Genomic DNA, 15,871 nt, shown 5'->3' with positions numbered 1-15,871 from the left:
TGCTAAGTTTTTGTGGGATCATTGAACAGAATTGTTTGTAGTCTCACAGTTTGAATGTCTACTTTATATGCTTTAATTTTGTAATCTGAACAACCATTTCTAAGATGACAGTATGTAATCTATTAACTAGTGACTTCCTACTGTTTATTTTTTTTTTTTTTTGAAATTCTGTATCACTTGTATCCTTTTTCTGTTTTTTTTTTTTTCTTTTTCTCCTTAAATAAAAAAAAATAATAATCCTGGGTATATTATTAAAAGAGGGTCACGCAGACCCTGGGATTTCTTTTAGGGGATGGCCCATGAGTATGCCTATGTGTTGAGGAAGGCAGGACTGTGGAAATAGTGCATATGTGAACTCTTTCAGGGTCTGGTTAGGCCCTGTTTAGAAGGTTGTTATTTTCGGGTTTTGAAGCAGGACTAGATTTCATGAAACATTCATGGTGAACAACAAGTGGTGAATAGTTAATTTATTTATCTGTACAATGGTATAAAGGATACAGATTCCATTATAGTCCTGTAGCAGCTCACTGAAGACCACCTAGACTAGTGTGAGCTGAGAGCATTTAGGATATAATTTTTTTTTTGTCTTTTTCCTTTTTATTGGTGCTGGGGATCGAACTCACGACTGCCTGCTTACAAGGCAGGCGTTTATGCTGCTGAGCTAAACTTCCAGCCCGCTAGGATATAATCTTAACAGATAAACAGATAAATTCTGTATCTTTCTCTCTTTTTTTTGAGATAAGGTTTCATTATACAGTTCTGGCTGGCCATGAACTCACATGATAGCCCAGGCTGGCTTCAAACTCCAGCAGTCCTCCCTTATCAGCCTCCTGAGTGCTGGGATTACAGGCATATATCACCTTGTCTGGCTCTCATTTCTAATTGTAGTAACAAAACAAAAGACTGTCGGGGGCTGGGGTAACCAGAGCTCACTTACTTAGCTTGTTTGAGGCCCTGTGTTTAACCGCCAGCAATCTCATCTCTAAAAAAGTCCATCAAGCTTGAAATCAACAACATGAATCATAAAAGTTCAAAAAAACTTTTTGGGAGGGAAAAAGAAATCAAACTTAGGACATTGTTTGCCAGGCATCATTTAAATTTCACATTAAAATAATCATTTGTTAAAATAGAAAAGAAAAAAGAAGAGGTAAGGCACTATACGTATGCTCCACCCACAAAAAGAGATTCTTGCACCAAGACTCCCCTACACTAGCCCCTGCTCTGCCCAGAGCCTTCCAGGCTCACTGAACCAGGTCTTCATTCTGCCTCTGTTCTCTTGTGGGAGGAAAGCACAAGGCTAGGGCCCACTGCCTTGTCTCAGACATGTCTACAAGTGCCAAGAAGTCACCTTAGTCTGCCCAGTAAAACTGAAATGAAGAAGTAACCATCCCATATCGCTCTTTGTCTGGCCCATATTTGCTGTCCTTAGACTCACCGCTAGGCTAATCTTCACAGCCAGCCCAGAGCAAGTCTTCTCAAAGTCACCAGGCTGCATGCTGAGGAGAGATGACTAGTGAACAAGAGGAGGCCACAGTGTCTGAGTCTAAGTCAACAGACTGCTTCCTTTGCTGAGAAATTCTTACTGCCAAAACCAAAATATCCAAACCACACTGAAGTCCACTGAACAGAGGTAAGCTCTGAGGCCGGCTGCTGGTGAAAGCGCGGCATCTCACTTTGGGCAGGCACAGATCAGGGCCATTCCAAGCAGCACTACTGTGTGGATCACTACCTCACTTACAAGAGAGCAAGCCATGGTTCCACTGGGCCAAGGAACAGCTCCCAGGCCAGGAACTAATCAGCAACAGAGTGAGGATCTGTACCCGTGTCCTTAGTAAATTTCCCTTCTGCTCAGCCACATAGAGAAGCTCGCACACAGCTGCTGAGGACAATCACTACTTGGCACCTGCAGCAGCACTGCCCCACAAGTGTACCACCAGGAAGGCAGGAAGCATGAAGCGGGCATGGCACAGGGCCAGAGGCAGCAGGCATTAGGGGGAGCTTCTAGATGGACAGAAAGAAAACCCCACAATCCCCACTGCTCCCAGGGTACTGCTTTTACTTTCAAGTTTTACTCTGAGAGGGAGACTCCCAGCAGATCAGAGCATCTTGACAAATCTAGGCCCAAGGGAGAAATGGTCCTGGTTTTGAAATCAAAACACACTTAACTCCTACCTGCTCTGCACATCATGTGATCTAAATTTCAGTTTCCACATCTGTAATTGGGGGCAAGCACAGCAACTGGTTTCTCACAGGGATGTGTTTGTGGACTAAATATAGCAAAAAAATGCCCAAGCATTTGGCACCTGGCAGAGAGCAGTGCTTACTAAGTTCTAGCCTTCCATATCAGAAAAAAACTAGTTTTCCTCAATCTAAAGCCTATGGCTCTGCTTCAATCATTCCATCCTTTCAAATCCTAAATTCTATGTCTATTATACACATGCATGCAATGGTTAGAGGCAAAAGCACTGAGTGAAGCAAACACTGACATCTGTCCCCATGTTCCATGGATGGCTGATTGCCAAGAGAACAGTAACTTGTGATGTGGCAGGTCAGTTTAAACATTTCCAATGAAACATCACTTATTCATTGCAATATATTGACAACATTACACTTATGTGTGACATACTATACTCTTCCACGCATTAGGGAGATACAAAGCTATGCTCACTTACTGGAAAATTTACCTTTCTATGATGTTTCCTTAAGTTGCTAGGCTAACAAGACGCATGCAAAGAAATAGACACCAGATTTATGACACGATTTAAAGCTAAAAATTCAAGGATCTACTCAGGCAAATATATTACAATATGAAGGACAAGACAGAAATAAGAGAGACAGGATTTAGAGAAAATATAACTGGAAATCAAATAATCTTTTATCACAAATTTAAATCTAAGTTATCCAAGATTTATTAGAAAACACTATAAATTACTACTCAAAGAGCACATTCTATTTGAACACATGCGATTTAAAGCAAGACACTGTATAGAACAAAGGGCCCTGATAACCACCTACTCTCTAATATTCCCATGATGACAAGGATGTTACAGCAACATCTATTATAAAACTGAAGAGCCAGGCATGGTGGTGCAGACTTGTAATCCCCGCATTTGTGAAGCTAAGCCTGGAGAACTGCCAACCTGCACTACATGAGTTCAAAGCCAGCCTGAACTGCATGGTGTCATCCTGTCTCAGAAAAACACAAAAAACTGAACAAACTTATTTTTAGTTAATCATTTTTTGTGCAATGCAGTAAAATCTTCACCTAGAATATGATTTACAACTTCCTAAAATATATCATTTATCCCTCGTGCAGTGGCATACACATGAAATCACAGCACTCTGGTAGGCTGAGGCAGGAAGGCTGCCAAGTTTGAGCTCATCTTGGTGATTTAGCACGATCCTGTCTCACAATAAAAAATAATACTGAAAAAAAAAAGGGTCATGTGTGTATCTCAGTGCACAGGCCTAGATTCCATCCGAGATACTGTGGAATACAAAGGAGTGGAATGGAATGGAAAAAAAAAAAAAAAGAAAGAAAGCTAGGCATCCTAAAATACGTAACAATAAAAGCTAGCACAGTACTAGATAGGAGGCATTTTAATTAAAAAGTAGTCCATTAAAGACTATAGCATATGCCCTATAAGTTGATGAGATTTAGAATTCTGATTATAATCAATAAAATCTGATTCGTATTGTCTGTATAAAGTTCCCATAAATTTTACACTCAGCAGTGGCCCCTCCCCTTGCTCCTGCAGTATGCAGGGTTGAATCCAGCTGGGCCACTCAACAAACTACACTGCCAGCCACGTTTATATTTTTATTTTGACATAGCACATTGCTAAACTTCTCATGCTGGCCTCAGACTTAAAATCCTCCTTCTTAGCTTCCCCAGTAGCTGGCATTACAGGCATGTGCCACTGCAGTGAGCCCAGATTATTTTTTAACCTAGGGAATACTTCACTCATGAATCATGCAGATCCTGTACAATCTAAGGAAAAACATTCAACCAATTATATCTTGCTTGTAACCACATTGACAAATTATATATTAAATATAATTGATCACTACTGAGCAAAATACATTTTTAATGACAAAAACCCCAAGCCCCACTAATCAGTCATAATCCAGCTCAGACTCACACGTGCTTGCCTGGTTAGCTGTGCAGAGCCATCACAGAATGGGGAGGGGCTGAGAGGGGAGCTTCATGGACAAACTACAAATTGATAGGGACCTGAGGCCTGGATTAGAATTGAATCTGGAGATGGTTAAAATAAAACAAACACAAGGGTGGCATAAGAAATCAAAACCAACAATGGAAGCACACAGACCGTCAGCCAGCATGCTGAATTAGAGAACCAGGAAGAAAGAGTTTTCCTCCGTGGTTGTGTGTGGTACTGGGAATAGAAGGCAGGGGTACTCTAACACTGAGCTATGGTCCCATATTTTTTTCCTTTTAATTTCAAAACAAGGTCTTGCTAAATTGGGCAGCCTACCCTTGAACTTATGATTGTCTGCCTCAGTCTCCTGGGTAGCTAGAAAGATAGGGTTCACCCACTATGCTTGGGATACTCAGCTCTTTTTGAGTCAGTGTCTTCCTAAATTGCCCAGGCTGACCTTAAACTGGCAAACCTCCCACTTCAGTCCACAAGTAGCTGGGATTACAGATGTGTTGCTGCACTTCTTTTACAAATACTGGAAAGAAGGACACAACTGATAAATGAGATTGTCAAAAAGATGAAAATACAATGCCAGGCTTGGTGCCACATGTCTGTAATCCCAGCATGTGAGAGGCTGAGGCAGGAGAACTGCCATGAGTTCAAGGCCAGCTTGAATTACACCACAAGATCCTTTTTTCAAAAAACCAAACACTAATAAATAAAATAAGTTTGAAAAGAAGAAAAAGGGTCAGGGATATAGCTCCATGGCATAGCACTTGCCTGTCAAGCAGAACATCATGAGTTCAATTCATAGTACCAAAAGAAAAGAAAAAAGAAAAGAAAATGGTTTGGTGAGTGGTTTGGTGCTTGCCTAGTATGTGAGAAACCCTAGGTTCAAACCCAATATGTCCAAAAAAAAAAAAAACAGGAAAAGAAAAGAAAAATATTGCTCAGTTAGTTAACAGTATAAATTATAAATACATCCAAATGTCACAAAACAGACTGCTGACACTGAACATTCCACTAAAATGACTTGCTTAATTTGATTATATTCTGGCTAAGAATGCCACTAAAAAGTAAAATGTATAGCAAGAGAAATAAAACCAAAGATACAAGTACAGGTGCAAAGCAGAATGTTGTAAATACAATTTCACATGAAATGAGATCTCATAGGCAAGATAAGCACAAAGCCTAAACTACCCAAAAACTATTCACACATTAGAGCTGATGTAACATCCAAAATTCAATACCATACCTCTGTGCCTGAGGAAAAATATGAAAAAATTAGAAGACACCTGATAATGCTCCCTTTGCCACAGTCCCAGAGAATACTCACATCTCTTTAGCGAACTCAAAGCACAACTAGTACTGAAAATCCTTGTTTAAGGAGTGCATGTACTTGAGAAGCTGAACATAAAGAAGAACACATGATGACAGCCAAGAAGCTGCAAAGATGAAGAATCCACATGAGGGTGGAGGACAAACTCCCATAAACTAAGTGGGAAAAGCTGGGCAAGTTCTCCTCTACCTTTTTAAAAGACCACAGAAAAGGAGAAATTTCTCAACCAGGGGGAGGCGGTATGTCACGATCTGACAGCAATACTGTGTTGTATTATTCATATTTATACTCATTCAACAGTGCAAATGCTGAAAATAACCGACCAAGGAAAGGACAAAAAAAAAAAAAAAGGAATCATTATCCTTAACACTCCAAGCACTCAACATTATGACAACCCTGTAATTTTTATCACTTATTTCATGAACATCTTGTTCCAATTTCTTGTTCATCTCTTCAGACTTGATGAGATCCTTTCTTGCTGTGTCAAGATTTTCTTGCAGCTCTGACACATGGCTGGAAAGTGCAGCCAGGAGCTCCTTCATCTGACTCTGCTCTTTTGAATGTTTGTGTATGACTTCTTGGAGCACAATTATTTTGGCAAGGTCTTCCTCATGGCTTAAGGAGCCAGCAGAAGATCTCTGATGGGTAAAATGGACACTCTTAAATAACCTTAGTGTACTACCAAATAAAATACTTTTGAACATAGGGACTATCAAAATGGATTTATGCCATCTGTTGGATGATAGGACTCTCAACAATCACTTTAGCTGGAAGCAGGCCATTCCAGCAACAGCATCCAAACAGCATCACACACGAACCACAAAATATAAGAAATCAGCAACAGAACAAAGAGAGATCTCAAGGACTTACCTTTCCACTAGTGCTTGGTGTTTCTTCTTCTTCATGGTCAAGCACTCCATCTCTTGGTGATTTTTTCTGATCATTCTGTTTTTTAAGAGTCATTAGCTACAATCGAAAACTGAGTATGAGACTACAATAACTTATGGAAGAGTAATGAGTAAAGACAGCAAAATTCCATTTGGAAAAACATAATTCTACAGTGCTGAACATAGTATAAAAAAGACAGTACATGCCAAAGCTGACCATCCATAGCAGAACCAGATTACTAGAAACAGAATGTACTGACTGCTTGACAACAAATTTAGAGATTCTTGCAATCTGAAATAAAAATCTAATCCAAAAGTATTACAGGCTTCACACTGTTTTTTTAAGAGATTAAAATAAAATAATTTTCCCTTTTCAGGGCTAGGATGATGTCCCACAATTACCTCCTTCTGCGTGGCACCCAGTTCCTCTTCCAGCAAGCTGCACCTTTGCAGTGCTACACGTAATTGCTCTCGCACCTGAAAAGAGTTGAGTTTTTATATGCATACGCACACTTTCCATATAGTTATCCTGATATTGATGAAAGGCATATAATAAAGTACTTTCAATGTCTTTCATTGCTAGTACTGTCAAGAAAATGTCCTTGTTAATGGCTTTAAATATTAAGGCCGGGAAACTCTTGTTCCTAAATAAATGAACACTATCCAGTTCTTAATGGGCAGTCAATATTCAGAAATAATCACTTGAAGACTCACATTCCAGTTAGTGTTTGTTGATTATGCAGAACATTGCCTTTTAATACAGAAAGTCTGTTTACAAGAACTCAAAAACTTAGCAAACCTTAAAGGTAAACAAACACATGCAAAGTCTGCCATGAACCCAGCAAGTGTAAGAACCCAGAACCACTAGTGTAGCTCATGTACCTTTTCGTCCAGGGTCTTGTGGTGGTCAAATAAGGATGTCAGTGCTTTTAGCACTTCCATCTCTGTGGACACACCTGCAGGACACCGCGCCTGCCGCTTCATCACAGTCGTTTCGAGAGAGCGTTCATGCCTGGAGACAAGGAACTCCAGATGTTCCAGGAGCAGCTGAAACCAGGCCAAAGGGGGCGTGTAAAGAGCACCTTCAATTTCACATTCAAATCCTTCATAATCTCATGGTCAAACAAGTTCAAATTCCTACAATTCAGTAGAGTTAGGTAAATTTCCCTCAATTGTATTCGAATGTCATGAATTTCCATCACTAATTTCTTTTATTAACAAGAAGGTCTCATTTTGTAGTCTAGGCTGGCTTGAGGACTTACTAGCTAGCCCAGGCTGACCTCTAACTCAAGACATTCCTGGCTCAGAATGTTGGGATTGAAGGCATATGCCACCATGCTTTGCCTTCTATCACAAATTTTAAGCAACATTTAATACTGAACACACTCTACAGAAGGAAAAAGCACAAAACACTTAAACCAGAGCTCCACTGACCCTCATGTTGTTCCTTTCTGCTTTCAGTTCAGCAATTTCTTTTTCCTTCTCAAGCAGCTGTTCCCTGCAAATGTTGAGCTCTTTTGCAAGCGTTGAAGACTCCTGCAAAGCAGCAAAGTAAAGGAATAAATCAACACATACATGAATAAATTAAAAAAAAAAAAAAACCTCTTAAGCAAGACTTCCATTGGCCTCATAGTCCACACACACAGGCAGCCCAATCTCAAGATACATGGCAAAGGATTCCCATTCTCCTCCAGAGAAATGGAGATCAACCATTTGCCGTAAGGTGACATAGGTATTCCCAATGGAATGAGAGTCTAACCCAGGCCATCTGACTTCCCTCCACCCTGGCACTGCTGAAAGCACAGCAGGGGATAATGAGTGTCCAGGTCCACCTCTTTAGACTTCAGGAAATAAAAGCATTTTCCTCAATTGGCATCCCAAAATGAAGCATCTGAAGACATTTGTAAGTCAGTCACAGATCTGAGACCTAGAGCCCTTAGAGAAATCAAGGAAAAAAGGCCTAGAAGGTCACTATCCAATTCTAGTCCCCTCTCTATTCTGATTTTCCCTTAGTCCCTATAGTCTCCCTGAATCATTGGAGCAAAGTCAACTATGAAGAATGGGCTTACTGCTAGGACTAGGAAGCCTTTTGTATTCTCTGTAAAGGCATTCTCAAAACACTATGCATGCAGCAGTGTAGGAGATCTTGCAAAAGGCAGAGAGAAGCTGCAGGAGTCCTGCAGCACTGTTCTGTGCTAAACCTTGTGTTATGACACCGGTTCACAGATACCACAAATGAACTGAATTGAGCAATGTGAATTTGGAGCAAAGCAACTCTGAAATAAGTAAAATCATCTGCCAGTGTTTCTGGCTTTAGGTGCTTTTCCTTTAAAAGACAAGAATAAAGATCTACCGGATAAATAATCAGTCCTTCAAAAGAACATGTGCTTGAGCTAGATAATTCTAGAAAGCTAGTTTAAAACAGGCGATGCTCTTACAGGGCACTGGTAGCAATTGTTTGCAGCTCACAGTCAATCTCATCACAGAAAGCACAGGCCCATGAAGTCTGCTTTAACCAGACCACGACTCATGTGCCTATGTGAGCCACAGTGAGATTGGGCAAGTAAAGTGAGAGAGAAATAGAGATGACACTGCCACAGAAAGCACTGGAAAAGAGCAAAATTTCTTTTAAACTAGTTTTTCTTCTCCAAAAAATCACGACTGTGGGTGAGCCGAACTTAGCCTGGCAGGAACTTTGCAGCCTGCTCCCCAGGGAGACCTGAAATGATGAAAACCACTCTTCAAAGCTTCTGGAAATGGCTCAAAGGATAACAGCAAATGAGGAAATTATCTATTCAAGAAATATCAGGAATAAGGCCAGGAGTCCATGGTATTTGAATTAGGACTTCTATTTGCCTCCCCCACCCAGCTCAGCATAGCGGACTCCTCCAGCCAAAAACACAGGGCCCTTCACCAGGCCAAAACCATGGTGGCTCCCCAGATAACAACATAGAGATTCTTCTCCCCAGGCCAGCAGAGCCTTCTCTTTCCCAGCTAGCAACACATGATTCTCATATCCAGACCAACTGAAGGCCCCTTCTTCCCCCAGGCCAACAAGGTAAGGTCCTTTCCCCAGGCCAACAACACAGGCTCTGCTCCCTGGACCTGCCATGCAGGATTGTCTCCTCACACTCAAATGCCCCCTCACCAAGGCCACTAACATAGGGTCTGCTTGCTCCTGCCTGCCAACCAGGTAAAAATCATCCAAATGTGTCTTAAAACCTGACAGAGTTCCAGCCAGTGTTGAGACATCTTCATAGGCCCAAAGCCAACCTTCAGGAATGGGACTTGTGGATGCGAAGCAGTAGGGGAAAGGGTATTGGCCAGCCGGCCATCTAGACTTCTGTCATGTTCTCTACTAAGTGTGAGCTCTTCCCTGTGGTACAGATTTCTCCTGTAGATGCCAACACGGCCCTGATCGAGGTACTAACTGGCATCGGCCATGGTGATAAGCAAGAGCTCACTGTCAGGTCACCTAATAAGTACCATTCCTGACAGAGTGTGCCCTCTCTCTAATGGAATCTTTTATCAGAAAGATTCTGGGGCAGGTAGAAGAAAAGTAGACTCTAATTACTCTAAGTCAAAAATCAAATCAATTCTATTCACACACCTATCACATCAATAGGTGGACCTGCCTCTAGGCCTGCCTGAATTGAGGGCCTTGAATTTTTCTCATTTTGCCTCTCTTGCTGCAATCTGGCTCACCTTTGGTGACTTACTGCCAATGCTCCGTCTTTGACCATGTCCACAACAGACTGTATCATTCTAGCTAAGGTCTGTTTCATTTACTAGATTCCAAGTTGTTTTTTTGTCATACCTGCTTCGTTTTACCGCCAGTCCCTGTTACTATGGATGTTAATCTGTCTCTAAGTATCATGCTCACTTATTTTGGCAGTTTTGGCAGATTCTCCACCCATTTGTGATCGAGTGAAATAGGCACCTGTTTGTGAGTAGTCATCTCTGTAAGCATGTCTTAGTATTATCTATTTTTAAGCACTGTGGAATCTAGTTTCATGCTCATCTAGATGAGGAGGCTTTATGTTGTTAGCAGTCTCCCTCTCCCAGTCACTTCCAGCTACTATAAAAAAAAAAAAAACTACCATAGTCATAGGCTGGGTATTAATAAACAACAGATAATTATTTCTGACAGTTCTAGAGGCTGCAAGTCTAAAATCACATAGGATACAATGTTAACTTAGGATACAATCTTAAATTAGGATATATAACATATGATATAATCTTAACAGATAAACAGACAAATTCTGTATCTTTCTCTCTCTTTTTTGAGATAAGGTTTCATTATACAGTTCTGGCTGGCCATGAACTCACACTGTAGTCCAGGCTGGCTTCAAACTCCAGCAGTCCTCCTGTATCAGCCTCCTGAGTGCTGGGATTACAGGCATATACCACCTTGTCTGACTCTCATTTCTAATTGTAGTAACAAAACAAGACTGCTGTGGGCTAGGGTAATCAGAGCATGCTTACTTATTATGTTCAAGGCCCCGTGTTTAACGTCCAGCAATCTCATCTCTAAAGAAGGCCATCATGCTTGAAATTACTAACAAGAATCATAAAAGTTCAAAAATATTTTTGGGAGGGACCCAAAAATCAAACTTAAGACCATGTTGTTTACCAGGCATCATTTAAAATTTCAGGTTAAAACAATCATTTTTTAAAATAGAAAAGAAAAAAGAAGAGGTAAGGCACTATACTTATGCTCCACCCACAAAAAGAGATTCTTGCACCAAGACTCCCCTACATTGGCCCCGCTCTGCCCAGAGCATTCTAGGCTCATTGAACCAGGCCTTCATTCTGCCTCTGTTCTCTTGTGAGAGGAAACCCAAGGCTAGGACCCACTGCCTTGTCTCAGACCTTTCTACAAGTGCCAAGAAGTCACCTCGCTCTGCCAGGTAAAACTAAAGTGTAAAAGTAACCATCCCATACCAGTCTTTGTCTGGTCCATATTTGCTGTCCTTAGACTCATTGCTAGGCTAATTTTCATAGCCAGCCCAGAGCAAGTCTCCTCTAAGTCACCAGGCTGCATGCTGAGGAGAGATGACTAGTGAACAAGACGAGGCTACAGTGTCTGAGTGTAAGTCAACAGACTGCTTCCTTTGCTGAGAAATTCTTACTGCCAAAACCAAAATATCCAAACCACACTGAAGTCCACTGAACAGAGGTAAGCTCTGAGGCCGGCTGCTGGTGAAAGCGCGGCATCTCACTTTGGGCAGGCACAGATCAGGGCCATTCCAAGCAGCACTACTGTGTGGATCACTACCTCACTTACAAGAGAGCAAGCCATGGTTCCACTGGGCCAAGGAACAGCTCCCAGGCCAGGAACTAATCAGCAACAGAGTGAGGATCTGTACCTGTGTCCTTACTAAATTACACTTCTGCTCAGCCACATAGAGAAGCTCACACACAGCTGCTGAGGACAATCACCACTTGGCACCTGCAGCAGCACTGCCCCACAAGTGCACCACCAGGAAGGCAGGAAGCATGAAGCGGGCATAGCACAGGGCCAGAGGCAGCAGGCATTAGGGGGAGCTTCTAGACTGACAGAAAGAAAACTCCGCAATCCCCACTGCTTCCAGGGCACCGCTTTTAATTCCAAGGTTTCCTCTGAGAGGGAGACTGTCAGCAGATCAGAACATCTTGAAAAATCCAGGCTCAAGGGAGAAATGGTCCTGGTTTTGGAATCAAAACAGACTTAACTTATACCTGCTCTGCACATCATGTGATCTAAATTTCAGTTTCCACATCTGTAATTGGGGGCAAGCACAGCAACTGGTTTCTCATGGGGATGTGCTTGTGGACTAAATATAGCAAAAAAATGGCCAAGTACTGAGTTTGGCACCCAGCAGAGAGCAGTGCTTACTAAGTTCTAGCCTTCCATATCAGAGAAAACTGTTTTTCCTCAATCTAAAGCCTATGGCTCTGCTTCAATCATTCCCTCCTTTCAAATCCTAAATTTTCCATCTATTATACACACGCATGCAATGGTTAGAGGCAAAAGCTCTGAGTATAGCAAGCACTGACATCTGTCCCCATGTTCCATGGATGGCTGATTGCCAAGAGAACAGTAACTTGTGATGTGGCAGGTCAGTTTAAACATTTCCAATGAAACATCAGTTATTCATTACAATATATTGACAACATTACACTTATGTGTGACATACTATACTCTTCCATGCATTAGGAAGATACAAAGGTATGCTCAGTTACTGGAAAATTTGCCTTTCTATGATAGTTCCTTAAGTTGCTAGGCTGACAAGACGCATGTATAGAAATAGACACCAGATTTATGACACGATTTAAAGCTAAAAATTCAAGGATCTACTCAGGCAAATATATTACAATACAAAGGACAAGACAGAAATAAGGGAGACAGGATTTAGAGGAAATATAACTGGAAATCAAATAATCTTTTATCACAAATTTAAATCTAAGTTATCCAAGATTTACTAGAAAACACTATAAATTACTACTCAAAGAGCACATTCTGTTTGAACACATGCGATTTAAAGCATGACACTATAGAACAAAGGGCCCTGATAACCACCTACTCTCTGATATTCCCATGATGACAAGGATGTTACAGCAATATCTATTATAAAACTGAACAGCCAGGCATGGTGGTGCAGAGTGTAATCCCAGTATTTGGCAATCTGAGCCTGGAGAACTGCCAACATGTACTACACGAGTTCAAAGCCAGCCTGAACTGCATGGCGAGATCCTGTAATAAGCAGATGAACAAAGCTCTATAAAAATAAAAACAGAAATAATTTCTTAGATAACTACAGAGATGGTGAGTGACTCTAGAACTATATGGATAAAAAGATAAATAAAGAGCTTAGGGAAATAATGGAGACCATGAATGCCTAGCACAGGAAAGAAATATTGTGCTCTGAGTGAATGATTTGGGGATGATAATGAATAATGTATGTGCCATTGTTGCCCTGATTGCTGTTTTGAAATTTTTGTTTTAGTTTTTTTTTTTTTTTTTCTCAAAATAAAATGGGTTTGGGGGGAGAGGAACCAAGAAGAAATAGATTCAAACAGATATCCAGGAGATTATAGAAGATGAATTACAGTTAGCAATCATGGAAAGAAAGATTTCTTAAAAGAAGCAAAGGACCAAAAAAAAAAAAAAAAAAAAAAAAAAAGTCAATCCAGTGGCCACTAAATGATGCAAAGAGGAATAATGTAAGATTGACTGGAGTCAATGAAAAAGCAGGAGATACCACAAATTGCTTAAACTTGTTCACAAAAGTAATGGGAGAAAAATTCCCAAGCAGGGTAAAAAATTCAACACAGAGATAAGTGAAGAAATTAGCCATTATAAAAACTCCAATTCACCACTACAAAAACAATCTATACCAAGGCATATAATACTCAAAATTCCACAAATTCACCACAAGAACAGATTATTAAAAGTTGTTAGAGAAAAGAAACAAATCACTTATAAAGAAAAGTCCATCAGAATCAGCAGACTTCTCAACATAAATGCTCAAGTTAAGGAGAGCTTGGAGTGAAGCCTTTCAAGCCCTAGAAAACAACCTCCAAACTAGATTGATTTACACTGGAAAACTAACTTTCAAAATTAATGAATAAAACTTTCCATGATAAAGAACACCTGAGGAAACCCACGAACACCAAACCAGCACACCAAAATGTTCTGATGGACATTCCTGAAAGAGATATTAAGGACTACAACTCCATGAAGAACAACAGAATCAATCAACCAGGCAAGGCAAGCATTTCACAGAGGAGGGAAAAAGAGAACCAATGATAAGAGAATAACCATGAAAAGATAAGTCAATACATATCAGTTATAATCAATGTTAATGGCCTCAGTTCCCCAACGAAAGAAACAGACTGGCAGAATGGATCAAAAAGCAGGATCGAACAATATGCTGCATACAAGAAACACATTTTATTCAAAAAGAAATTCACAGACTGAAAGGTCAAAGGATGGAAAACAATACTCATGTAACAGGAACCTGGAAAAAAGCAGGGGTAGTTATTCTATCTGCAGACAAAGGGATTTCAAGCCAAGACTGATTAAGAGACAAAGGTCACTGTATCCTTGTAAAGGGAACAATCCAAGAGGAAATGATAACAGTCATAAATATATATGCACCAAATGCCAACCATGGAAAACCCAACTATACAAACAAATATTAATAGACATGATAAGCAAAATATGCGCTAATACATTTATAACAGGGAATTCACTATCCCACTGTCACAAATGGGTGGATCAACTAAACAAGAAAATCAACAATGTAATGTCAGAACTGAACCAAATTGTTAAACAAACGGATTTAGCAGATTTCTACAGTGTATTCCACACCAGAACATCAGAGGACACATTCTTTTTGCTGCATATGCAACCTTCTCCACAATAGGACACATTGTAGCTCACAGAACATGCTTAAAGAAATGGAAAGAAGTTGAAATTATTCCAGACATATTATCAGCCCACAGTGCAGTGAAACTGGAAATCAATGGCCAACTACAAGATTCATAAACATATAGATATTCAATAATACCTTCCTGGATAACCAATGGGTTATAGATGAAATTAAATAGTATCTATAATTAAATGATAATGCCAATACATTGTAACAGAACATAAGGAACACAATGAAAGCAGTCCTAGGAGGGAAATTTACAGCACTGAATACCCATAGCTGAAAAACAGAGCAAGCTCAAATAACCTACTGTTGAACCTCAAGCTTTTAGATCAAGGGCAGGTCATGCCTAAAGCTTGTAAAAAGGAGGATGTTATAGAGAACAGAGCAGAAGTTAAAGCAATGGAGACTAACAAAATAATACAAAGAATCAATGAAACAAAGAGTTCTGTGTTACATTAAATGAACTTGACAAACTCTCAGCCAACCTTATTAAAAACAAAAAAGACCCAAACACATACAATTGGGAATCAAAAGGTGGAAATCACAAGAAGCCCTACAGATATTCAGAAGATCCTCAAAATCAAACCTACTTTCAGAATGTGTATTGTAAGATAGAAAACAAAGAAGAAATAGACAGATTCCTAGTTACATATGAATTACCACAGCTGAATCAAGAAGGTATAAAAATTCTAAATAAATCAGTATCTGTCAGTGAAAGTGAAGATGTAATTAAAAACCCATCAATAAAGAAAACCCTAGGCCCTGACAGATTCACTGCTGAACACCACAAGAAATTTAGAGAAAACCTAATACTACTACTTCAGTCTCTTTTAAGAAATTGAAGAGAAGCCATACTCCCAAATTCATTCCTGGAAGCATGTATTATCCTGATACCAAAACCAGAAAGGAATCCAATCAATCCTTGACTGCAAATTATACTACAAAGTTATTGTGATAAAAACTGGCAAAACAAAACAAAACAAAACAAAACAACCAGACTCAAGGATCAATGGAACAGATTTTAAGATGTAGAAACAACTCCAGCATACTCAATCATCTTATCTT

At 40.1% G+C, this 15,871-nt stretch overlaps 1 protein-coding gene across 1 annotated transcript in view; it reads right to left on the bottom strand.

The window, feature by feature from the left end:
* Positions 1-15,871, bottom strand: part of LOC101789014 (liprin-alpha-1-like) — a 62,937-nt gene that overhangs the window by 41,709 nt on the left and 5,357 nt on the right. Inside the window, exons 3-6 of the mRNA XM_063230346.1 lie at positions 7,821-7,922; positions 7,269-7,433; positions 6,789-6,863; positions 6,370-6,465 (exon numbers count right to left, since the gene is read on the bottom strand). Of these exons, the coding sequence (XP_063086416.1) occupies positions 6,370-6,465; positions 6,789-6,863; positions 7,269-7,433; positions 7,821-7,922 (438 nt within the window). The remainder of the gene's footprint in view (positions 1-6,369; positions 6,466-6,788; positions 6,864-7,268; positions 7,434-7,820; positions 7,923-15,871) is intronic.

The sequence above is a fragment of the Cavia porcellus genome, unplaced genomic scaffold (assembly GCF_034190915.1).
Source record: "Cavia porcellus strain 051 isolate PalLab524CR breed Dunkin Hartley unplaced genomic scaffold, mCavPor4.1 scaffold_18, whole genome shotgun sequence".
Lineage (NCBI taxonomy): Eukaryota > Metazoa > Chordata > Mammalia > Rodentia > Caviidae > Cavia > Cavia porcellus.
Note: the sequence above shows the minus strand (reverse complement) of the source record. Positions and strands in the feature narration are given on the sequence as shown.